At 36.1% G+C, this 27,702-nt stretch overlaps 1 protein-coding gene across 1 annotated transcript in view; it reads right to left on the bottom strand.

Moving 5' to 3' along the window:
- The window catches only part of LOC149791178 (FAST kinase domain-containing protein 4-like), a 44,379-nt gene extending 17,284 nt beyond the window's left edge, over positions 1-27,095 (bottom strand). The window contains exons 1-4 of the mRNA XM_089969628.1: positions 26,960-27,095; positions 20,096-20,246; positions 10,143-10,276; positions 572-1,680 (exon numbers count right to left, since the gene is read on the bottom strand). Of these exons, the coding sequence (XP_089825754.1) occupies positions 572-1,680; positions 10,143-10,276; positions 20,096-20,203 (1,351 nt within the window). The 5' untranslated portion in view covers positions 20,204-20,246; positions 26,960-27,095. The remainder of the gene's footprint in view (positions 1-571; positions 1,681-10,142; positions 10,277-20,095; positions 20,247-26,959) is intronic.
- Between the last annotated feature and the right edge of the window lie 607 nt (positions 27,096-27,702).

Below are 27,702 nucleotides of genomic sequence, written 5' to 3'. Positions count from 1 at the left end.
CTTCACAGCTTCAAATCTTTTACACTTCTTGCACATGGTTTCATCTCAGTAATGAAGATGAACAAATATGTGAATATAACACACACACACACACCCGCCACCCACCCCCCACACATATAATGTAAACTGCATTATGAAAATGACTTAGAAGTATAACAGCTGGTAAGTACACAGCCCAAATATTTCTCAGGTGAAGTTGAATGACACTTAGTCTAATAAAAATCAAAACACAATAATGAACAATACAATACTTCCAAAAATTAGAAAAAAATTCACTGGAATTCACCAAAAAGTTGTTGACATTGCTGCATATCATTGTTGACGTTGCTGCATATCATTGTTGACATTGCTGCATATCATTGTTGACATTGCTGCATATCACTGCCATGACAATGAAAATGTGATAACGATGTATGCCTCAACCTTTCACAAGGCACTATTAATACCTAAATCTTATGGTCATGGGTACCAACAACAATAACAACAAAAAAGATAGCAACAATAATATCTGTCATAAATTGCGGATACAAATGAGGCAAAAATCTTACCTCATATACAAAAAAAAACCTACCATTCTTCATGATCACATCCTGAATGAAGCTGGGTTCCAGGACAGAGGTGATTATGTCAGCATCAGCTTGTTCCAGTACAGCAAGGCACCACACCATCTCTAACCACACTGTTGGATTTTCATACTTCAAGCTCTCAATTTCATGCATGCATTTCTGTACTAAACCAAGCCGTTCTACACAGGGGTAATTCAAACACGACAATGTCCTCAAAACTGCAGCGATGTCCTTGTCTGGCATAATGTGCAATTCATGCTCAATTCTAGAGAGCAACACATTCAACATGTCATAGTCGTACCATCTAAGTACACCAAAAGAAGATATGACCGAGGCTGGAATAACATAATTTGGAACCGCAGCAATCTGGTTCCTAAGGCTCATAGTTAACTTGGTCAAAAAGTTGACATCATAAATGCTTAGCATACAGCACGCATAAAACAAGTTTCTTAATTTTACTATGTTAAAATTGTGATCATTATCTTTTGTGAGATGATATACAATGGCTTTTATCAGAGGAGTGTTACGATGCTTTTGTAAAGCCTGTTGGTACAATATAAAGTATAAATCATTTGCTTTCAAGGATTCTATAACATCAAGAGCTCTTTCCTCAAGCTTTGACAAAAAAGAAGAGTCCTCCTTGCAAATGGCCATTAGCATGGTGACACTGCTGGGTGAGATTTCAACCCATCTTTTCCTACAAACCTCAACAGCCTGTTGGAAGGCTCTTTTCCGTAATTCAGTTTCTTGGTGTTCATGGTGCAATGTCAACATCTGGATAGTTTGAGATATAGGCATCCTAATTAATCTGGTTTCAAGGTGGTTTTCCAGGCATTCTAGTAATGGCAGATCCAACTTAAATATCTCAAGCATGCTACCTACACAGATCAGAGCTGCCTCATCACTCAGGAAACCAACTTTTTCCATTATCAGATCACAAAGAATTTTGAATCTTTTATCCTCTAACAACTCAGCTGAAATTGTCGATGAAGGTCGTTTCAGTGATCTCAGCTTATGCAAGCAGCTGATGCTGGTTTCACATGTTTGATAGCTGGACACTACTGCCAGAACAGCTCCCACACTATCCGCTTGTCTGACCAACTCCTCAGGATCACTGAAAAGCACATTTCAACTTTATGTTAATATGTTACTACAGCAAATGTATTGACACACTAACATACAGAGTATACAGCTATAATGGGAAAGTATAGAGCTATAATAGGAAAGGGAAAACAGCTATAATGGGAGAGCATAGAGCGATAATGGGAGAGTACAGAGCTATAATGGGAGAGTACAGAGCTATAATGGGAGAGTATAGAGCTATAATGGGAGAGTAAACAGCTATAATGAGAGAGTATACAGCTATAATGGGAGAGTACAGAGCTATAATGGGAGAGTATAGAGCTATAATGGGAGAGTACAGAGCTATAATGGGAGAGTACAGAGCTATAATGGGAGAGTATACAGCTATAATGTGAAAGACATAGAGCACAGAGCCTCCATATGTATGGGTTTTAGTTTTGTACATGTATCATGATATAGAATTATATATCTAGCTGTATTTATAAATTATGATATATATCATATAGCTATTTTTAGAAATTAACTTAAAATCATTATTTCTGCTTGGGGCTCATCCAGAGGGATCCCTATGATCAGCCAACCTAGCTTGCGCCGCTGACATGGGAATGATTAAGAAAATTTTGACATACCTACGATTCCTGTCTGGTTTTGTACACCGAATTAGAAAAGGAAGTTAGACACAGGAATTGTTTAGATATCAAATTATAAGACTTCCATTTTTCTTAGCCAATAATGGGAAATAAACATTTTTAACATTGAGCATTATCTAGGGTATGGAATGCTACAGGGATGAATGGAATGCTATAGGGATGAATGGAATGCTATAGGGATGAATAGAATGCTATAGGGATGAATGGAATGCCAAAAGGATGGACGTATGGACAATTACTTATGTGATCTTTATCTAGGGTATGGAATGCTATAGGGATGAATGGAATGCTATAGGGATGAATGGAATGCCATAAGGATGGACGTATGGACAATTACTTATGTGATCTTTATCTAGGGTATGGAATGCTATAGGGATGAATGGACGTATGGACAAACACTAATGTGATCTATATCTAGGGTATGGAATGCTACAGGGATGAATGGAATGCTATAGGGATGAATGGAATGCTATAGGGATGAATGGAATGATATAGTGATGAATGGAATGCTATAGGGATCATTGGACATATGGACAAATACAAATGTGATCTTTATCTAGGGTATGGAATGCCATAGGGATAAATGGAATGCTATAGGGATGAATGGAATGCTATAGGGATGAATGGACGTATGGACAAATACTAATGCAATCTTTATCTAGGGTATGGAATGCTATAGGGATGAATGGAATGCTACAGGGATGAATGGAATGCTATAGCAATGAATGGAATGCTATAGGGATGAATGGAACACTATAGGGATGAATGGAATGATATAGTGATGAATGGAATGCTATAGGGATCATTGGACATATGGACAAATACAAATGTGATCTTTATCTAGGGTATGGAATGCCATAGGGATAAATGGAATGCTATAGGGATGAATGGAATGCTATAGGGATGAATGGAATGATATAGTGATGAATGGAATGCTATAGGGATCATTGGACATATGGACAAATACAAATGTGATCTTTATCTAGGGTATGGAATGCTATAGGGATGAATGGAATGCTACAGGGATGAATGGAATGCTATAGCAATGAATGGAATGCTATAGGGATGAATGGAACACTATAGGGATGAATGGAATGATATAGTGATGAATGGAATGCTATAGGGATCATTGGACATATGGACAAATACAAATGTGATCTTTATCTAGGGTATGGAATGCCATAGGGATAAATGGAATGCTATAGGGATGAATGGAATGCTATAGGGATGAATGGAATGATATAGTGATGAATGGAATGCTATAGGGATCATTGGACATATGGACAAATACAAATGTGATCTTTATCTAGGGTATGGAATGCCATAGGGATAAATGGAATGCTATAGGGATGAATGGAATGCTATAAGGATGAATGGACGTATGGACAAATACTAATGTGATCTTTATCTAGGGTAAGGAATGCTATAGGGATGAATGGAATGCTACAGGGATGAATGGATGTATGGACAAATACTAATGTGATCTTTATCTAGGGTATGGAATGCTATAGGGATGAATGGAATGCTATAGGGATGAATTGACATAGGGACAAATACTAATGTGATCTTTATCTAGGGTATGGAATGCTATAGGGATGAATGGACGTATGGACAAACACTAATGTGATCTTTATCTAGGGTATGGAATGCTATAGGGATGAATGGACGTATGGACAAACACTAATGTGATCTTTATCTAGGGCATGGATTGCTATAGGGATAAATGGAATGCTATAGGGATGAATGGAATGCTATAGGGATGAATGGACGTATGGACAATTACTTATGTGATCTTTATCTAGGGTATGGAATGCTATAGGGATGAATGGACGTATGGACAAATACTAATGTGATCTTTATCTAGGGTATGGAATGCTATAGGGATGAATGGAATGCCATAAGGATGAATGGACGTATGGACAAACACTAATGTGATCTTTATCTAGGGTATGGAATGCTATAGGGATGAATGGACGTATGGACAAATACTAATGTGATCTTTATCTAGGGCATGGATTGCTACAGGGATAAATGGAATGCTATAGGGATGAATGGAATGCTACAGGGATGAATGGAATACTACAGGGATACTATAGGGATGAATGGAATGCTATAGGGATGAATGGAATGCTACAGGGATGAATGGAATGCTATAGGGATGAATGGACGTATGGACAATTACTTATGTGATCTTTATCTAGGGTATGGAATGATATAGGGATGAATGGACGTATGGACAAACACTAATGTGATCTTTATCTAGGGTATGGAATGCTATAGGGATGAATGGACGTATGGACAAATACTAATGTGATCTTTATCTAGGGCATGGATTGCTATAGGGATAAATGGAATGCTATAGGGATGAATGGAATGCTACAGGGATGAATGGAATGCTACAGGGATGAATGGAATGCTACAGGGATACTATAGGGATGATGGAATGCTACAGAGATGAATGGAATGCTATAGGGATAAATGGAATGCTACAGGGATGAATGGAATGCTATAGGGATGAATGGAATGCTACAGGGATGAATGGAATGCTACAGGGATGAATGGAATGCTACAGGGATGAATGGAATGCTACAGAGATGAATGGAATGCTACAGGGATGAATGGAATGCTACAGGGATGAATGGAATGCTATAGGGATGAATGGAATGCTACAGGGATGAATGGAATGCTATAGGGATAAATGGAATGCTACAGGGATGAATGGAATGCTATAGGGATGAATGGAATGCTACAGAGATGAATGGAATGCTACAGGGATGAATGGAATGCTATAGGGATGAATGGACGTATGGATAAATACTAATGTGATCTTTATCTAGGGTATGGAATGCTAATGGGATGAATGGAAAGTAGAAAGAAAGTTTGTGATCCTATTGAATAATTCAGGGCACTTACAACAGCAAAGAAAAATTCCAAGTGAACCCAGAAAATGCTGAAATCATTTAAAAACATGACAAAACATGTCCATGTATGGTTATACAACACTATTTACAGCACACAGCTCTTTGTATTCTTTTAACCACTGTCCAACATTTTGAAGACAAGACGTACATGAAAGGTTTATAGAAACAATACCAATGATAGTTTGCACAGTAAAAACAAATGTTGTATAAATCTAACAAAAAAGAAAGAAAGAAGACAGTATATCATGAAGAAAATACAATCAAGCAAAATGAAGTGTTCCAGGTGATAGTGCAAAACTGATCATATGACACAATTTGCCCGAAAAGACTGAGGACTGAAATGAACTGTCCTGAAATATAGCAAGCTATGTACCTAAAATGGAAACTGTCACAAATTACATGAAAGGACTGGAAAGGACAGAAAACACTCTCAGGTTATAACTTTGACACTGAAAACGCATTATAAATTACCACAAAGGACTGGAATGGACAGAAAGCACTTGGGTTACAAACCTGAAATGCATAATTCAAAAGGAAATTACCAGAGAATTTATTTTACCAGAAACAAAAATCACCATAAAAAAGTTGAAAGGGCTGAAAATACTTTCATATTATGACTTACAACTTAAAACAATGGGGGGGTGGGGGGTGGTTAAAGGAAAAATCTCAACTTTTAATGGTATGATTAATGAACAAGCTCTGCAATTTGGGACATTTACACCCAATTCACAATGATGGGCATATCTGCAGTATTGTGAATTTAATCCTAAATAGTCCTAAAGTTCTATCACAGTTCCAAAAGTACAGTATTCTGAATGAATTCCAATCTTGAATGTGCTGATTTACAAATAACCTGGAATAGTTGATGTGCTGGCAATCTTCATGTATCACAATGATATAATTCAAAATGTCTCTAAATGAATTCACAATAATCCTAAAATAGTGATTTAATCTGAAGGTATTAATCAGCACTTTGTAATTCCAACGAATAATTTAAATAAATTTGCTCAAATTTTAACTGAACACAACAAAGAGACCAATTGCACCACTGATGTTAAGATAGGAATAAATAATTCTGATGCAAAAATTCTTACTATAAAAACCTAAGAGACAACAAGAGAACCAGGATGACAGTCAAGAGGTCATTTCCAGAACATTCTAACTTATACACAAGGTCAAGTCTTTCACTTAAGTTTTAGTAAAGAACATGGCAAACATCAGGTAGACTACAAATTACCAAAGGGAAAACCAATGTTCTAAACTCACATCCAATTAAACATGTTTACCTACAAGTGGTAATTATCTTAAAATATAATCTACAATCACAGAAAAAATTGTATATGTAATTGTTCACAAAATGACCCTAACAAGCTATAATCATTGACAGAAGCCAACACACAACACAAATTAAATATAGCTGGGGGACTGAAAGATCTGTATTAAATGCTTCACAAAAATTACGGCTAAGATGTTTCATTACAACTAATGCATGATATTCAACTGACACCAATGAAAAGTATCACCCTCTCCTGTCACATAAAACCCTATGCTGTAAAAAAAATTTTGAAGACATAGTTCAAGCAATGAGAAAGTATCCATAGCAACACATTTGAAACTTCTGACTGAGTAGGATTAGACTAATAAAAATCTCCCTCTCTCTTTCTTTCTCAATGATACAGAAGTATGCATCTCTCATATCTGATTTGGGGTTTTGCAGTTCAGTCAAATTTTCTAAATGACAGAATGATGAATGCATGGATAAGGTATCATTACCTATTCCAACACTCTTTGTAGTGGGACCTAAACATTTTTTCAAAACTAAAGCACAAGGTAAAAAGTTTAACTCGTTAAGTCCTGGCACTGCATTTATGCATCAGGAGGTAGTAGCCTACTGCATTTATGCATCAGGAGGTAGTAGCCTACTGCCGAGCTCTGTAGCGTCAAAGTCATCTGATACAAATGGTTCCCACACTTTTCTAAATATAAATTTCCAGGTCTTTACCAGGTTTTTTTCCAGTATCTGAAGATGCTTCTCTTTCAAGACTCTCCAAAATATATGTCAGAAACGATGATCATGTACAAAACCACAAAATGAGTCACACAAAACAAGTCTGACTATATTCCTATAAATTGGTATTTAAAGCCATTTCAATGTACAGAATACAAATTCTAACGTTACTTTGCTTACCTGCATTATGTTCCTACATGGAAACAACATAATGAGCATAAACTATTTTGTTTCCTTTCAAACCTTTAATTCTAAAGAATTCTAGAGCAATATATGTGCATGTTATACAAAGTAAACATTTCCTATCACAGAATGAAAAAAAAACCCAAATAAATGCAAAGTATTAGAATCTTATCTTGTAACAAAAAATGTTTAACCCTGAATTTATGTGTGCCAATAAAATCTCAAATAAGATTTTTCAACCAACCTAAACTCCTTAAGATGATTTGGATAAAAATTCCATCATTTAAAGACATTTATAAAAGGATTGATTTAAATTTTGACAAAAGACCTTCAAAATTATATAGTTGTATAAACAAGGATGGAATTTTCTGTAAAATCAACTTGTCTTCTTGTAGTTCAATAAACCAGTCCCCAAACCTGTATTGATACATGGGCTCTTATCATTTCTTAACATATAACAAAAGGGACAACAATTTCCCATTTCTCCTGCATTCTATTTAAGATCTGAAATCAATGTTTCAAGCTACATGTCACTGTGTAATAGTTTCACACCAAAGTTCAACTCAGAGAGTCAAAATTTTTGAATCCGTGTATCCTCCAAATATTCCAACCCCATTTTTCACATCTGGACATTTAGGATGGAGCGTGGGTTCAGAGCAATTACATATCAAACATCTGGATTCTGCCACCACCGTAAGATAGCTTACCAGCAGGCCTAGCAAGTTTAAGCTATGTTATATCAACTTACACCTGCATAAAATAGATAGGAAAATTATTTATTTTCTCGAAAATGGCAAGTATTATAATCATTATGTCTTTAATCCGCTGACAGACTAGGCAAAACTCTGCATAGATGAAACCTGACCCGGTACGACAGGCATTTGATTCCAGGGTAAACTAATCATGTGTACACTCACCAATTAACATGATAATTGGTCAGTGTACACATGATTAGTTTACCCCGGAATTATGTGCCTGTGGCCGGTACTCGCCATTTGCTTTAATAGTCACATGACTTCACAACTCTCACACGTTATCGGAAGTCCAATAGTCAAGTAATATCAACAACAAACTCCTTTTCAATGTCATTGTACAAAATTTCAATGATATTAAATGAAAGTCTGATACCTTTTTGTCAAAACCAAAAAGAACATATAATTCTCAACATATTTATTTTGAGAACTACAAGAAACTTGGCCAGTCTGATTCATCATGCTGAGTATTCTGGTTCCTGCTTTGTATGCTCCCTGCGTGAGAGAGCACATATCAACATAGTAGTCACGTGATACAACTCCGGAATTTGTATTTTTATTACAAAAAGTAAACGACTTTCATGTAATATTTCTACAATATTTGAAAATGATGGTTGTGAAATTATGTGTGCTCGTGCGACTAGCAGTTGAAATCACTAGTACCAGCTCAAATTTCATCAATGCATTAGTTTTATCGTCTTTCAGCAGATTAACAAAACGATTTCAATACTCGCAATTTCTGAGAAAAAATAAATAATTTTCATATCGATTTCATGCAGGTATAACTCAACTTAACAACGTTTAAGTTTGTTTGCCCATCCGTAAAGCAGCTATGCTTAAATTCCACCATGTTGGCCTCTTGTGATTCTAGACTGGTTTTCACACCTTCTATATAATAAAAAAAGAAAACAGAAATGATATCGAACTGTCTGTAAAACAAAAGGTCAACCAGACATATCTAATCTAATCCACAGCGTTTGGATTGTCTCAAAAAATATATTTATGGCAAGCCCCCAAATGATCCATACTGCAACCACCTAATATTCTGGTTAGAACTCGATAAATTTAACTCACGATCAGTTTAGTTACGACTCAATTGCATAATTGTTTCGGGTGTCAAGTTGTGGAGGAAAATTCCCGGGTTTATTCCTGACTTTTATTAATATCTGCAAAATGCAATGACTTTTCAGAGTCCGTAATAAAATTATCATTTCTCTCGACTTTTCCCCCGATTTCCTGGTAGCGTGGGAACCATGGATACAGTAAAGTGGGTGGCATTATAGAAAGGTAGACAGGTGTAGCTCTACAATGATACCAAATAATCTGGACGTTCTAGTTGCACTATAAAATAGAGAGAGAAAAGCCTAATGTTTGGACCCGATTTTTTTCCACCCTAAATTCACCTGTGGTCAGAATCCGATTTTGTGTCTGGATTTTAGACATTTTGGTCTCAGATCTAAGGCAGACTAGTCTGAACTGCACACAGACAGGCAAACCTTTGCAAAAAGTAGGATAAGATGGGCATTTGGAATAAAGAGTGGTCTTGATATGCAAATGATGGGTCCATTAAGCAACAAAAAAAAAAAAAACTCCAACTTTTACCATTCTGCTCTTGCGCAAGTGAAATAGCCAATGAAACACAATGTTTCTAACACAACTAGGCATTAGGTTAACAGGACATCTCTTGGAAGTCGATGTATTAGGATGTATTCAGAAATAGTCCCCCAAAATGATTTTCCTACTCACATTTCAGGCCAAAACGACAAAAACCTCCCGAGTTTAATGAGTTAGTTCAGTTGTTGGTCTTCTCAGCTATTTACAAGTGGAGGAAACAGAGAAACTATAGAAAATTAATGACCTCAGACAGCAACCGCCTACCCAGCACAAGGAGCCAGCTGTGATCAAACCTGTTAATGCAGAGGTCCAAAGTAAGTGATTTACTATTGTGTTAACCAGGCCCCACACACTCTGATACTTACATTTGACCAATCTCCTCTTTTTCCTCTTGAGTGATGCCATCTTTTGACCAGAACACCTCGGTTTTCAATCCTCTGGGACCCCATATGGAAGGTATAAAGTTTGCTGGGATAGCTCGTGGAAAAGAATAGCAAATCTGGAAAAATATAAATTTAGAAAATGTTTTGATCATTGTTGATATGTCAAGATTGACTGAGATACTAAAACCAAATAAAAAATGAGTCAGTAAGTAACACAGCGCAGTGTCCAATACCCAGAAAGTCTCTAAATCTATTCTAAATTTAAGCGTCTGCACATTTTTGGAGAAGGTGCATAAAAAAACTCAATTAGATTTTTACATGCTCCAAGTGGTTTCAAACACCACATGCTGTCAGTTTGTGTGGGGAAACATTTTTCTGAAGCAATGCAGTTGCTACATTAAGATGCCAGACATAGTAATGATGGATGGTGAATGAATGCTGCTGAGTTTTGTAATGAAAGATGGTGAATGAATGCTGCTGAGTTTTGTAATGACAGATGATGGATGAATACTGACAAGCTTTGTAATGACAGATGGTAGATGAATACTGCCAAGCTTTGTAATGACAGATGATGGATGAATACTCCTGAGTTTTTTAATGACAGATGGTGGATGAATAATGCCGAGTTTTGTAATGACAGATGGTGGATCAATATTGCTTAGTTTTGTAATGACAGATGGTGGATGAATACTGCCGAGTTTTTTAATGACAGATGGTGGATGAATACTGCTTAGTTCTGTAATGACAGACGGTGGATGAATACTGCAGAGTTTTGTAAAGACAGATGGTGGATCAATACTTAGTTTTATAATGACAGATGATGGATGAATATTGCTTTATTTTAAAATGAGAGATGGTGGATGATTGCTATTCAGTTTTGAAATGACAGATGATGGATGAATACTGCTGAGTTCTGAAATGAAGATGGTGGATAAATGCTGCAGAATTTTGTAATGACATATGGTGTTTAATTACTGCTGAGTTTTGTAATAACAGAAGGTGGATCAATGTTGATGAGTTTCATAATGACAGATGGTGGATGAATACTACTGAGTTTTGTAATGACAGATGAATGAATAATGCTGAGTTTTGTAATGACAGATGATGGATGAATACTGCTAAGTTTTGTAATGACAGATGATGGATGAATACTGCTTTGTTTTAAAATGACAGATGGTGGATGAATACTGCTTTGTTTTAAAATGACAGATGGTGGATGAATGCTGCTGAGATTTGTAATGAAGATGGTGGATGAATGCTACTGAGATTTAAAATGACAGATAGTGGATGAATACCGCTTAGTTTTGTAATAACAGATGGTGGATAAATGCTGCTGCTGAGTTTGTTGATGTTGTTGTTGCAGGGTTTAACGCCATTTTTCAGCACATGATAGGCTATACATGGCGGCCAGTATTAATGGTCAAGGAAGAACCTGAGAAAACTCCTGGAAAGAACCACTGAGCCATGAGAAGCTACTGGCAAGCTTTCTCACATATCCACACTGGTTGAATCCGAGACTCAAACCCACTCAGACAGAGGTGAGATATGTAATGGAGAGCATTTTAGACCACTCAGGGCCCCTGCTGAGTTTTTAATGACAGATGGTGGGTGAATGCTGCTGAGTTTTAAAATGTAAGATGGTGGATGAATAATGCTGAGTTTTGTAATGACAAATGGTGGATCAATGCTGCTGAGTTTTAAAATGTAAGATGGTGGATGAATAATGCTGAGTTTTGTAATGACAAATGGTGGATCAATGCTGCTGAGTTCGTAATGACAGATGATGGATGAATACTTCTGAATTTTGTGTGTGTGTGCATGTGTGATTTGGATTTTTAACATAGCTTTAACAATTTGTTTACTCAAATCGCTATGATGTCTGCAGTGTGGCAGCTTATAGTGATGTCTAGCACTGGGGCATCATGCTGCAGACATAGCATGATGTAACACCCAGTCACATTATCCTGACACCAGGCCAACCAGCTAACACTAACCTCATAATGCTGAGTACCAAGCAAGGCAACTGTTAGTACCATTTTTGTAAGTCTTTGGTATGACTCGGCCAGTGATTGAACCCATGACCTTCCGCATCTGAGGCAGAAGCTCTAACCACTAGGCTACAGGAGCGGTTTCTGAATTTTGTAATGACGGTGAATGAATACTTCAGAGTTTTTTAATGACAGATGATGGATGAATGCTGCTGAGTTTTGTAATGACAGAAGATGGATGAATACTTCAGAGTTCTGTAATGACATGGTGCATGAAACATACTGCCTAGTTTTGTAAATATCACACAAAATATAGGATGATACAATGCAAGCCTGTCATTTTCCATCCTATGAGTAGAATGAACAATAACAATGACTTGACAAGAAAGTCAAAAAAACGGACATTCTTATTTTACATTTCTCCAAGAATACATACCCAATAAGCATAGCATATAAAATTACCCACCACCAACTAAAGAACAGGGCTCGAATTTAACACAAATTTCTTTGTAGCCAGAAGGACTGAGAAATTGACTAGTCCTGCCAAATCTTTACTAGTCCTGTTCACAAAACAATGTCACACAGCTTTCATGTACATTTACCGATTCAATTTTAATGTTCGAACAACCCGCAAAAAAACTGGATGTTTTCTGTGTGTTTGTTTTTGCAAATTACGTACACCAGTTACACCACATAACGTTCCTTTCCTCGTCATAATTCAGCCTTTCCCTGTCTATTGTCGATTTCTTCTGAAATCATTCTCGTTCATCTTTTGCTTTTTTTTCTGGTGGCTGAATACCTTCTATCAAATGCCACATCTTATAAGGAGGGAATTGTGTCTTGTTTTGAAATACAAAATGTTATAGTATAGCTGACGCGAATTACGTACAGCAAGAAAGGGAATGGCACAGTGTCCTTTATATAAGAAAATCAGAGCAAGAAGCACGTTTTAAAACACATGTCTTTGCCCCCTCCCACAATTAAATGGCCTCTCCCTAACAAAGACTTAACTTCAGTGGATGTTCTGCATGATCAAAGCAGTGGCTATTGTAAACTGTTATAACATATTAGCATCAGAAGATAGTGTTAGTTTCAGCTTGGAAAAGGTGTGTTCCCATCAAACGAAGCCATCTGACACTCGGCGCCTTGTATTTAACAGCTCCAATTACGGTATCATAAGTCGTAAGCTTGGTAATTGTTCCTAATTAATCGAGCCTCAATGTATTGATGAAATTAATAACAAGGCAGAAAATTTTCAAATACCCATGTTCAGAGATTTTAATTCCCAACAAATGTATGGCATTCTGCTTGGATATCTCCATGTCTGTTTAATTATTTGTTCATTCTTATAAGGGAAAAATATAAAAACTATTCTTATCATCACAGAAAAAGTAGTTGTATGGAAAGGATGTGTCAATAACGTAATCGTACTAAATTGATCTAATTCTTATAATTATTTTGATGGAAATTTAATATATGTAGTTTCCTGTTTGTGACTGTTGGAGCGTTTGGGTAGCAAGCAACAAAAGAAAAAACCTTAAAATAAAAAAAAACATGCGAACTAATTTTTTTGAATAGTTTTTGCTGTGTTCTTTTGTGTGGTATACCGCTTTGTAGTTTGTTACTGTGGTTGAGGGAATAAAGTGTGAAATCATGTAATTTTTTCATTTAATTCGTTATCAGATTATTTAAGATCAATTATCAAACTTCTGTTGTTAATTACAGGACCATAATTTGCGCTGTTAAGTGCAGAAATTGACTTCATCTTCTCATGCTAATATTTTATGACTGTGTTTACAATGGCCACTGCTTTGATTCTACAGAACATCTGCAAAGTCAAGTCTTTTCTTAGGGAATGGCGTAAACAAATGCTGACTATTGATAACCGAAACTTAGCCCATCGGACTATTAACATTATTAAAGTTACTAGTCCGACAGGAAATTTGCTAGCCTTGGGCTAGCGGACTACCACTAATTTTGAGCCCTGAAGACACCAACTCTCCCTGAAAGAGGAAACAAAATTAACCTTTCCCATCTATACGCAATACAGACTAACAAAATACAGTTACCTATAATGCAGTGTAATTACCTAGCATGTCACTGTTAAGTAGCTACCCAGCTAATAGATGAGTATGCTTGCATTTGTCAGGAGATGTGAGAGAGCTTAATCATGTTACTGTATTCTCAGTTTTAAATTAAAATGGTCATGATGCCATCAAATACATAACATGATCATATTGAAGTTTTTTCAATAGATAAAAGAACCAGAAAATCCATGAGCTGTCAACCTTAACCTTGGTTATCCTTAGAGAACATTATAATAACATTCCTCATGTGAAAGATAAACCACTCTCCTAATGGAAGGCAGCACAACCAAATGATAGTAACTTGATATAATGATCAACCAGAAACCTAAAAGTAAGTACTCAAGCCTGGTGCTTCCTTACTGATGAAGCATATACTTAAAACTAATGCAACTGTTTCAGCCGTGCTGGCCTTAACAAGGTCTGGTGTATATCTGGGCAATTGCAACCCAACCCGCCTGGTTCAATTCTCTTCTCTGCAAGGCTCAATCGTGAAGACAAAAGCGTGTGAAATTCATCTGTGTATGCCAGCCATCAGCCCCTCTGACATCTCTAATCACACATTCATGTTTGAATGAGATGGCTCTTAACTCATGAACTGATGTTTTCGTATCAGACTCTGTGAGATTTAACAAGCCACTTGGCGAATCATCCACTTGAGGCAACAATGCAAAAACCTACAGAGTTCTTTCTTAATTTTCCTCTAACAATGAGCAGAAATGTCCTTGCCAGCTGTAACAAACACCTTCAGCATGTTTCAGGAAGTATCTGAAAGCATAAGCTACCCCATAAAATCTTGACTCTCTGGAACGAGTTATTGGCTACGCATCCTGGTTGTGTCATTTAAACTACTGAACTCTGTGATCAGTACTGAAGTTAGTTTGGGTCAACTGTATGCATTTAAATTACACTGGTAGCTGAGGCTAAGACAATCATGAAGCACAACTTGTAAGACGGTACCTTCAGTAACATCCTGGTAAAATTCTTATACAAAAAGGAATTGTGCCGTGGAAAAACTTAAGGCACATTCCATCCTAAGACCTATGCCAATAACCAGGACCAGTTCAGATCAAAGTTCATCAATAAGACAGATCCCTGTCCTGACCTAAATCTACTCTCCCAAAGGTGGAAGGTATATCCTCTGATCCCATCCCAAATAAAGAACATCCAAAACCGAGGTCTCTGGGTCCTGTACCAGCAACACAAATGTGGACAGCTTACATCCCACCTGGCAGTGAAAAGATCAAACACCAGATGACCATTATGAGCATAAATCAGATGGTTGCTGGCTGCAGAAACCACTCAACATGTAATCTCATCACTCCTTGGTAATAACATGGCTAGGACATTGCATCTGCTTGGGATACATGTTACCTAAAGCACCAGCAAAGCATATCCTGGACCAAGATAAGATCTGGTATTTTGGTTCCCCACTGTCTTCACAGATATGGACTATGAAACATAATTTTATCAACCCTGAAGTTCATTTGCATTTCATCTGAACTCTGTTTGCATTCCTTTCATATTTGAATTTCGTCTGAACTCTATTTGCATTGCTTTTCTCATTTCATCTAAACTCTATCTGCATTCCATTCATGTTTTCATTTCATCTGAAATCTATCTGCATTCCATTCAGGTTTGCATTTCATCTTAACTCTAGCTGCATTCCTTTCTTTCATTTCATCTGAAATCTATTTGCATTCCTTCTTTTCATTTCATCTCAGCTCTATTTGCATTCCTTTTTTCATTTCATATGAAATCATTTTGCATTCTTTTTTCAGTTCATCTGAACTCTATTTACATTCCTTTTTTTCCCATTTCATCTGAGATCTATTTGCATTCTGTTTAGGTTTGCATTTCATCTGAACTCTATTTGCATTCCATTCAGGTTTGCATTTGATCTGAAACCTATCTGCATTCCTTTTTTTCATTTCGTCTCAACTTTATCTGCATTCCATTCACATTTGTCATGTTTAAGGTTTCAAAAATACATTTAGATGAAGCATTCCATTCACATTTGTCATGTTTAAGGTTTCAAAAATACATTTAGATGAAGCATTCCATTCAAATTTGTCATGTTTAAGGTTTCAAAAATACATTTAGATGAAGCATTCCATTCACATTTGTCATGTTTAAGGTTTCAAAAATACATTTAGATGAAGCATTCCATTCAAATTTGTCATGTTTAAGGTTTCAAAAATACATTTAGATGAAGCATTCCATTCACATTTGTCATGTTTAAGGTTTTTAAAATACATTTAGATGAAGCATTCCATTCACATTTGTCATGTTTAAGGTTTCAAAAATACATTTAGATGAAGCATTCCATTCAAATTTGTCATGTTTAAGGTTTCAAAAATACATTTAGATGAAGCATTCCATTCACATTTGTCATGTTTAAGGTTTCAAAAATACATTTAGATGAAGCATTCCATTCAAATTTGTCATGTTTAAGGTTTCAAAAATACATTTAGATGAAGCATTCCATTCAAATTTGTCATGTTTAAGGTTTCAAAAATAAATTTAGATGAGGCATTCCATTCAAATTTGTCATGTTTAAGGTTTCAAAAATACATTTAGATGAAGCATTCCATTCACATTTGTCATGTTTAAAGTTTCAAAAATAAATTTAGATGAAGCATTCCATTCACATTTGTCATGCTTAAGGTTTCAAAAATAAATTTTGATGAAGCATTCCATTCACATTTGTCATGCTTAAGGTTTCAAAAATAAATTTTGATGAAGTATTCCATTCAAATTTGTCATGTTTAAGGTTCCAAAAATAAATTTAGATGAAGCATTCCATTCACATTTGTCATGTTTAAGGTTTCAAAAATAAATTTAGATGAAACATTCCATTCAAATTTGTCAATACATTTAGACGAAGCATTCCATTCACATTTGTCAATACATTTAGACGAAGCATTCCATTCACATTTGTCAATACATTTAGATGAAGCATCCATCACTTCCTTACATTTGTACTCATGTGGAACAAATGAAAATGCATTTACCAAAGTTGGATTTTCAGTTTTCAAGAATGTAAAGGGAGAGAACTGTAGTTTTCATATCTTGTCTAGAATTATTTGTTAATGAAAGAGCAAATGCATATAATAAAATTACTAATACATTAAGTTCTAACCACAACTGCAATATACAGCTGCAGAACATGTATCAACAAATTTCATTTTGTTCAAATATCAATTGTATAGACACAACCAACAATCATGATCCATAGTACAGGGTAAAAAGTTGTCTGTCAATTTAAAAATCTGATTTATTCGGTATTCAGTCAGCTAAACTCAGCTGAAGGGAGAATGCAGCATCATCAAAGGATGCCAGTCCACAAGATACACAAAAACTTGCTAACCAAGTTGATTAGTGGAGTATGGATTGATGAGAGGACCACCAATGGAATGGAGTACATACAGACCAACCAGGCCAATCCCCATTGCAAGCCACAAACTGTTACAATGGAATGGAATACATACAAGACCAACCTAGCCAATCCCCACTGCAAGCCACAAACTCTTACAATGCAATGGAATACATACAGACCAACCAGGCCAATCCCCATTGCAAGCCACAAACTGTTACAATGGAATGGAATACATACAGACCAACCAGGCCAATCCCCATAGCAAGCCACAAACTGTTACAATGGAATGGAATACATACAGACCAACCAGGCCAATCCCCATAGCAAGCCACAAACTGTTACAATGGAATGGAATACATACAGACCAACCAGGCCAATCCCCATTGCAAGCCAAAAACTGTTACAATGGAATGGAATACATACAGACCAACCAGGCCAATCCCCATAGCAAGCCACAAACTGTTACAATGGAATGGAATACATACAGACCAACCAGGCCAATCCCCATTGCAAGCCAAAAACTGTTACAATGGAATGGGATACATACAGACCAACCAGGCCAATCCCCATAGTAAGCCACAAACTGTAACAATGGAATGGAATACATACAGACCAACCAGGCCAATCCCCATAGTAAGCCACAAACTGTTACAATGGAATGGAATACATACAGACCAATCTGTTACAATGGACTCCCAGGTGTTAACGGCATAAATTAACAACAGCTGAATTCCCTATAGGTTTGTATGAATTCTGATCCTGCTATGGAATGCGGGGAAACTTGCGTCCATTAGGCAGGCAGAAACATGTTAGTTGGCTGCTTGGTTGTTCTTTGACAGCACTTTCATAATTTTATTTGTTTCTATCATGCCATGGAAATGGGAGCTAAGCGAGATCAGGCTTCTCGTATGATTCAAGTTGCAAAGTGGCACTAGAGGATCAATGAGTACATTTAATTCACTGATCATGTAAGTGTCTTCTATGACCTCAAACTGTTAATATTTGGTGAATTAAGTCAACTGTAATGGCAATGGAAAATGACAAAGTCATGTAAAACAGGTGTAAACTGTGCACAAAGCATAAAAGCTGGATCTTTTGAAACAAAAAAGAATCTCAAAAGTGACTGCTATAGAGCAATGTTATTTGGGTATAAAATTGCAACAACAAAAAAAAACATATAGTGAAAGGTAATATATCCATGATAATATAAACGTATGCAAAACTGAAAATGAGAAGAAAAGATAAAGTTACCAATCCATTATGCAAAGATAATTCAGTAAACAATACTGACTTTTCAGATAGAGGATTATATTTTTCAGAAAAATCCAACAAATTTCAAGAAGTATACCAATATGGTTTTGAATCTATCAAGTCAAGAAAAAAAAGTTTTAGATGAAGAATATCAAGTATATAAGCAGCATCCAGTGGTGACAAAGGGGAGGTAATTATAATACTTGAAAATTTTAATGGCCTTATGACAACCTATATGACAATTTTAGTGCCTTATGACAACCTATATGACAATTTTAATGGCTGTATGACAACCTATATGACAATTTTAGTGGTCTTATGACAACCTATATGACAATTTTAATGGCCATATGACAACCTATATGACAATTTTAGTGCCTTATGACAACCTATATAACAACTTTAATGGCCATATGACAACCTATATGACAATTTTAATGGCCTCATGACAACCTATATGACAATTTTAGTGGTCATATGGCAACCTACTAGAAAATCTAAGTGGAAAATTTCAAATTTTATGTCACCAAGTCATAATAATTTGGTAACTACAGACATTGGAAACAGAAATCAGTTAAGTGAAGAATTAATGGAAGAAAGTAAAATGTGAAAGTTTTATTTAAGACAAACGAAAAACTAATTATACAAAACCAATTGAGGTATTTAAGACAAAAGAAAAACTAATTAAACAAAAACAATTGAAGGTATTAAGACAAAAGAAAAACTAATTATACAAAAGCAAAATGCTAAGTCTGAAATGCGTCTAAATATATCTGACATAACTGTCAGCACTCACTGTCTACTTCAAAATCAAGCCAAAAAAGGAAATTCAATAAATTATAATTAAAAAAATGGCAACTGGACACAACATGCCATCTTGTTGCATCCCACTCTCCCTAATGCAGGGCAGTATCATTTTTTATTCATACTATTTGACATCCAGGATGAAATATTCTATGCCAATCAACCCATGAATAGGCCATGATAACTGGATGTTAAGAATTGTCATCAAACAGAAAGAAAACCATTTTACATGTACAAAGAAATGAAAGCCATTCTACATGTATCGAATAAAGAAAACCACTATATATGCATTGAAAACAAGAAAACCATATACATATATATATTTATAATAAAGAAAATTATTCTGCATTTCACTTTTGCATTCAAACCGTTTTATATTTTACATTAGTTAAAACAGTCTATTTACATAATTTGTCAATTAGTCAATACCTTTCCTTTTACGATGTGACCACATGGTGGTAGGACACACCTGGATCCTCTGAGGGTAGTTAAACAGATCCACCGCATTCCTCTAGGGATCTGAACTGACATCATCATGCTCCTTTTCTTCACAGTACAGCCATAAGAAAAAGGTTACTTCCTGTAAGATCAAACAGCACTAAATCAATCAATCTACGCCACCAGAGAAGAAGCTATGAAGTCAGTGGTTACATTATTTTTAAAAAACTCTTTCTAAAACTGGATGCATTTGCATGCTGGCCTGTGTGGATTCGGCTGAAAATAAAGGTTTAGTTGATTCATATTCTTCAGTGTGTTGTCTATGAACAGTAAAGTTTTATCAGCAACCAAGAAATTAAGATGAACAGTATGATCTGAAAGATGTGTGCATTTTCTGTCATGTACATGGTGCTGGGGTTGTTTCAAACAAGTTATAATTTTTTTAACTGCCATTTTATAATGAACTGTCAGAAAGTAAAAAGAAACAAATTCTTGATTAAGGGTAGCTGATTAAGTATTTGTACTAACTTGCAATTACAATACTGTAATCTAGTTACTCAGTTAAAATTCATTACAATGTATAGCTTCTGTTGTTCTCTTTTTAAGGCATATTGCCAAAATACACTGAATATGAATATGATAGTTTTTAATGTGTGTATACTATAGACAGAACTCAGAAAAGTTTCTACCTGAAAATAAATTTTCACTTACAGCCAATGTTAAATGCAAATATGCATACTGGGAAATATATGTCATAATTCAAATAGATAACTTGAATACGGCGAGTGGGTATTCTAGACTCATATAATCTTTATCATTTTTACTAATAAAAATGAGTGCCTGTGACTGCTGTTTCAGATGGATTATAATTTTACAGAATAATAAGGCAGCCAATAATAATTATTCATGACTGCTGAAGACTAAAATAACATGCATACGGTAAGTATCATTTTGTACCGATTCTCTGTCTCTTGTATTTTCATGTGCATCATTTCAGAAAAAGTATCAATCCATCAACATATCGATGAATTGTTTCTCCCCATGTGAATACAATATTGGTATTACTAATACTTACTGTGTGAGGTAAAGGATGTGAATGAAAGTGATCAGTTTTATCATCATTCATTTGCAGCTTGTTACTTGTCATCCATGTCAGCGCAAATGCACCTCTCTATGCCTTGAAAGATAGCTTCAACTTCAGTTAGGGAGCTAGTTTTGTATATTTGAGTGCCATCAGTGTACAACTAGCGGGACACCAGATATCAACCTAAGGTTTTTGAGAGCAGCTAAGTGTATGGAATGAAAACAATGAGCCCAAGAACAGAACCTTGTGGAACACCAAAACAAAGATCAACTGGTCTGGAATGTTTTCCATTTACAGAGATAATTTGTCTCCTGTTTACTTAGTAAGACATGAACCACAATAAGGATGTATCATCAATACCAAATACATGCAGGAGGCAGTAATATACTATATTATATTGGGTCAAATGCCACAAACAAAGTCAAGGAGAGTGAGAACTCTAATCCATCCATTATCCAAAGGAAGATAGAAGCCCATTCAGAGATCTCAGAAGTGCTAAATTAAACGTATTTGGATGCAATTTTTTTTATCTGGGACGCAGAAAATAACCCACGCAGGATTCCTCTGTACACACTTTTTTGCTGCAAACAGGAAAGTTTCACAGCACAATAAATATGTTCTAATCACAATGAAAAATGAAACAATAGTTTTATTTAAGTTTGTTGCTGACTTTCTTTGATCAAAGGTCGTTGGCTTGTTTTGATTTTAACAAGATAACTGGGTGGGATTTTCGGATTCACAACAGAACACTTTTGGCGATGATATTAATACAATGTTTAATAATGGATGACTTGCATGAGCAATTAATTATGAATATGTGTGTGTATATATAATCAAAATGTTGGATTTAACTAACATAAGAATGCACAGACTTAATGATGAAAAATACAAACAAATTAATTTAGCAAATACAAAGACAAGGGATGAATGGTTCACAACGATTTGACAATGCAATGATGGATATAGTTTACTCAGGTAGTAAACGATGTAAAATTTCACTCATGTAGTAAAATGCATTCACTCAGGTAGCGAAATTATGGTGATAAAGAAGAGAGACAGTTATCTTTACAGTCCCGAAAGATGCACTGGGTTTTACGATTCCCAAAATCAGCCCACGGCTAACAAATTACATGTACGGAGATACACTCTGTCATCAGTACACTGTATTAGCTCCACGGCTGCTACAGACTCCAGTCACTCGGAACACTTCAAAACACTCGGAACACTCCAAACATTAGACCCACTGGACATTAGACCCTCTGGACACCCCGGACATCAGACCCTCTGGACACTCGACACTAGACAGCTCTACAGCTGAAGATGTGCAAGTCCACAGCTAACAAATTACATGTACGGAGATACGCTCCGTCATCAGTACACTGTTTTAGCTCCACAGCTGCTACAGACTCCGGACACTCAGAACACTTCAAAACACTTAGAACACTAGAAACATTAGAACCACCGGACATTAGACCCTCTGGACACCCTGGACATTAGACCCTCCGAACACTCGACATTAGACCCTCTGGACACTCGACAGCTCTACAGCTGAAGATGTGCAAGTCCTTGAAGCAGACTGCTGGCTGACAAGACTTATCCGTATTGTAAAGAAATTTACGTACGGTGTGATATTTATACACCACAGACATTCTGTGCATTATAGGCTATCAGTTCGTCCCATCGAGAGCAATTCGCACGTGCGGCATAGGATGAACCGAACTCACTATTTCGAAATACAACACAATATACATTAATCACCCTCGGGTATCGTTAAACACAAAAAAAACGAAACCCGAGTGCATGTATTCAATAAATAAAAGAGTTTAATTCCGTGATATTGATGAAGGTGCATGTGTTACTGAAGGCGCCACTAAAAGCTCTCTTTGAAGGACCAAACAGATACCCAAACAAATACCCATTTGTTATTGCTGTGGCAACATCAAAATAATTGTAGAACACTGAAACAGATTTTTTTTTATTTGCCTGGAATATATCGGTGCTTGAAAGCTAATCAGTTTTCTTTGAAGTTGCAGGAACCTTATTTTTTTCTGTTACATTTATTTTTTAACCCTTTACCTCATGCAAGCATTTTTGGACGCCTCTACTCCATTCGCATGGAAGCGCCTTTTGACGCCTCTACAAGATTCGCATGGATGCGCCTTTTGATGCCTCTACAAGATTCGCATGGATGCGCCTTTTGACGCCTGCTGTAAACATCAGCCATTTTGAGCTGGTTTTCGTAGCGCCACCTTTGTGGAAAACCCCCCTATAATAAGATACCACATTCATTTCTGAGAATGACAATTACGTCAGATCACGTGGTCGCTATTCATGCACTGGTCGATATCTGCTATTTAAAGTAACTGGGTCTTAATCTCCACTCTCCAAAATGGCGGCCGCGGATTTCATTCAGGATGTATGAAGTTTTCACAATTAGAATCACAACCATGAAAGATTCAACAAATTAAGTAAAGTCTCTGATATTGATGTAGGCAGCAATTAGTTTTTATAATTTATCAAATTCAGATGACTTAGTCATGTAGACGCACACGAAAACCTTGTAAATTTCGAGTATCGCAAATGGCAGCTACGGTTGGTCACGCGGCCTCACTGACATAATGGTGAACGAGTTCTCTCTCGATTTTAAAGCACATAAAAAAGTCTTCCGTGAAAAATAATTACACAGCTATAACAATTGGACTTTACTCTTAAATTTTTCCACATATAATATATGTGTACCAAAAATGTAAAATGGTTGAAAATGCTGTTAAACATAACATACACTACATTGATTAACAGTTCACAGACAGGATTTCATTCAGTACTTACGATGTTTTCATGATTAGAATCACAACTATGAAAGATTCAATAACTTAGGTAAAGGCTCTGATATTTATGTAGGCAGCAATTACTTTTTATTGATTATCAAATTCAGATTACTTAGTGATGTAGACGCAGACGAAAAACATGTAAATTTCAAGTATGGGAAATGGCAGCTACAGTTGGTCATGCAGCCTCACTGACATGACGGTGAACGAGTTCTCTCTTGATTTTAAAGCACATACAAAATTCTTCCATGAAAAATAATTACACAGCTATAACAATCGGACTTTACTCTTAAATTTTTCCACATATAATAGATGTGTAGCAAAAATGTAAAATGGTTGCTGTTAAACGTAACATACACTACATTGCTTAACAGTTCACAGGCAGGCCTATGTGTATGCTGTCGACTAGGTAACATGTGTTCTATTTATAGCGTGCTGCACTTTGTGAATATGCTCTATGAGGTAAAGGGTTAAATTGCTGTCATCTGGTCATTTCCCCTTCTTGCGTTCAGAGGTGGTCGATTGTAGCTAGTCAGTTGCATGGCTATTTTGGTTATATTACAGCATACAGTACCAAGGCCAGACATCAGCATAAGCAGATTATGATATAACAATGCACTGTTGGGGTGGGTTTGTCAATTTGAAACAAGAATTGTTTATGTAACAAAAGATTCCGGTGCATATTTATATCCAAGTTTGCAAAGACCTGTCATGATGCTTTTGAATTTCTTCACAACAAAGCCAAGACTGTATATAGTTTTTATCAGCCAAAAATGTTGCCACCAAAAATATCTCCAAATGACAAATTTTGTCTCTAATTAGTCCAAAAAAATCACACTTTGCGACAGTGGTGAAGTCCAGCATGCCCCCTGTTACTGTGTTCATTTCTGATTGAAGCCATACAAATATTGCACGCGACCTCAAAATCAAGGCACGTCGAGACTTGGACAAAATGCTGTGTTCAAATCTGGATAAGTATTTTTGGGTTAAACAGAAAACAGATGAAGATTTTAATGAGATTCAGAGCTCTGCTAAAGTTGCTAGAACTGATAGTTTGGATGTGACAGTAGCCAAGTGTAAGAAAGCGCATGATGCATGGCTTAGTGTTTGGAATAAAAACTTACCTTGTATTGACAAAATTCATTCTGATTGACAAACAAGAGCTATATGCCAATGGTGTAAATAATGTTTAAAATTAAACTCAATGGCAACTACTAGTTCATCTAATCTGCAAAGTTAAGCATTTTCTAGGCATGAAACATCTTGAGACCACCTACTTGCTAGGTAGTCATAAAATCATTGAACTGTGCACTGACAGCAGCCTGTACAACTCTACTTCAAGAGTACAGAGATTTCCAGACTCTGCAGTCCTAACTGTGATTGTGTTGGTATCAACAGTAACATCCATGGCATGCAAGAGAGGCTTCAGAGTGCAGAACAAAATCAAGACTAAGGGAAGATCCAGAATAAAACATGAGACCTTAAAACAAATGACACGAGTCAAGGAAGAGGGACCTAGTGTGGAGGAGTACAATCCAAAGCCAAGCATCAGACAATTTTGTGAAATGCAACATAGACAAAAGTAAACTATATTGCATTTAAAGAATATGATATTTGTACATATCAATTTTAATACATATTTTTTATAGAATAATAAATGATTACAAATAAATAAAACTGACAAAGTTCTGTGTCTGTTTTATTCCTGGCATTTTAATGGACATTAGCCACTTCAGCATGTTTCTGGGAGGGAACAGAAACTTTTGCTGGTGAGACTCTGATTTGTACCAAGTTAGGAGTCCTGGACTCCTAGCTTTAAAATCCTAGTACGACCTCTGTCCGTTAACTCCTCTTGGAAGGACAGTTTCAGTACTATGCGATATGCGGATCATACACTGCTACAAAGACTATCTGATTCAGATTAGATACAAATTGGGATAGAACAACTTTTTCTAAGTTTTTAACAAGAATGGGAGTTTAGAAACTGGGCTGAAGTTCATAAGCTGCTATGTTCAAGTATCTGTTTCTTCAACAGAGGCTTTACAACAGCAGTTTTGAAAAATGATGGGAAATAATAACATCATTTAGTGAAGGCAATATCAAATCTAAGCAATCAAGCAGCAGAGATGTAGGAATCTGATAAAATTCACATGACTTTGGAGTGCTCTTCATCACAATTATGTGTATAAAATCCATAGAAGCAGGTTCAAATAATGTTCGAAGTTGCCAATGATATTCTGCATCAAAACTGTATGGTGATGATAGTCAAATGAAAATGTGTTGTGAAGCTTATCCCTAATAATCTGACAATACAGTTAAGATGCATTGTTCTTGGTGACGCTACTTTCCACACATATATCAGCAATTTAAACTGTATGTGAAAGAAGATAGGAAAATAAACAAAATCTACACAAGCAACGGCCCTACACCTAAGTCAGTTTACAGTGATAAAGGCCCTGCTGTATCATTACGAAATATGGTTCTTGCCATGAGGTGGTGCATTTGTCCGCACATGAGCAATTAAAATGCGAGTCATTTCTGACAGGGATTAATACCAAAAAAGTTCTAATCAATTTAACGCGATGGTTGAATAGAAGTGGAATTATATAAATGTTACCGTCTTGATAAAAGGGAAAGTCCAAATTTATTAATTAGTAGCAAGCCGGCGCGATAATCGGACTGAATTACAAAGTGGATCCTCCAGCATGAAACGTGTCTTCATGAACTTGTTCTCAGCCAGTCATGTTGGAAGAAAAAAAAAAGGCAGAGAACAAAACTTGTTCCTTTAGGGAGCGAAAACGAAAACATGTAACACCTTGAAACCTAGGAGTCAACAAAGGTATTTATCTCTTTAAAACTGACGGTTATGTATATATATTACTTTCTAATGCATGGAAAGTTTTATATGAATGCAGTATGTACATAACACAATCATAATATTACCGAAAAATAAACAGTTTGTTGTAATTGCAAGCTTGACCTTTCCCCACATGCGACCGGAACTTTCTACCGGTTGCCTGGTTCCTATACTTGAATGAAGTAGGTAAGTACAAACTGAAACCAGTCTATAGTAATACGCCAATAAACAGTTTCACCAGCGCCGCCATTTGCTTAGCAGAGCCTGTACGTACAAGTAACCTTTTCCGGCTCTGTATTAAATGCCAGTAAACAAGAGGTTAACTTGTGACCTTGCAGTTAGTTCTAAATGAAAACAAACAATTTCATGATGGATGAAAGTAATATTTAACTCGGTATTAAATAATAGTAAGAAAAGCATATAGACACAAATTGGTATTAAAAATGGCTTCTGAAATAAAATATTGTTTTTGACTGAAAAAAAGTTGTGATGTGTGTTTCATATTTCACAGATTTTAAAATTAGGTTAGGCGTTTGTTTTTTGTTTTTTTTTCCCCATTTTTTTATAGACATTAACTATTAATTAAATAATATTTCCAGCACTTCAAAGTACTAGGCAAAACTGCCTCAATTGTAGTCTGACTATACCAACCCGTTTGTTTGTTTGGCAAGTCCGTTAAGCCTGAAAGGTGCAGGGGATGCCAGTATTAGTTCCATTCTGGTCAGTCAGGTTAGAAATTAAAAATCAGTGATTCGGTTGACTTAGTTCTGTGCACGTTTATCACACTAAATGTTTTCGTTATTGAAATCGGTGGGGGGTGGGGTGGTTT

This window comes from Sinohyriopsis cumingii, chromosome 9 (genome assembly GCF_028554795.1).
Source record: "Sinohyriopsis cumingii isolate HCF-2022 chromosome 9, ASM2855479v2, whole genome shotgun sequence".
In the NCBI taxonomy this organism is placed as follows: domain Eukaryota; kingdom Metazoa; phylum Mollusca; class Bivalvia; order Unionida; family Unionidae; genus Sinohyriopsis; species Sinohyriopsis cumingii.
This window is presented reverse-complemented; position numbering and strand designations above follow the sequence as displayed.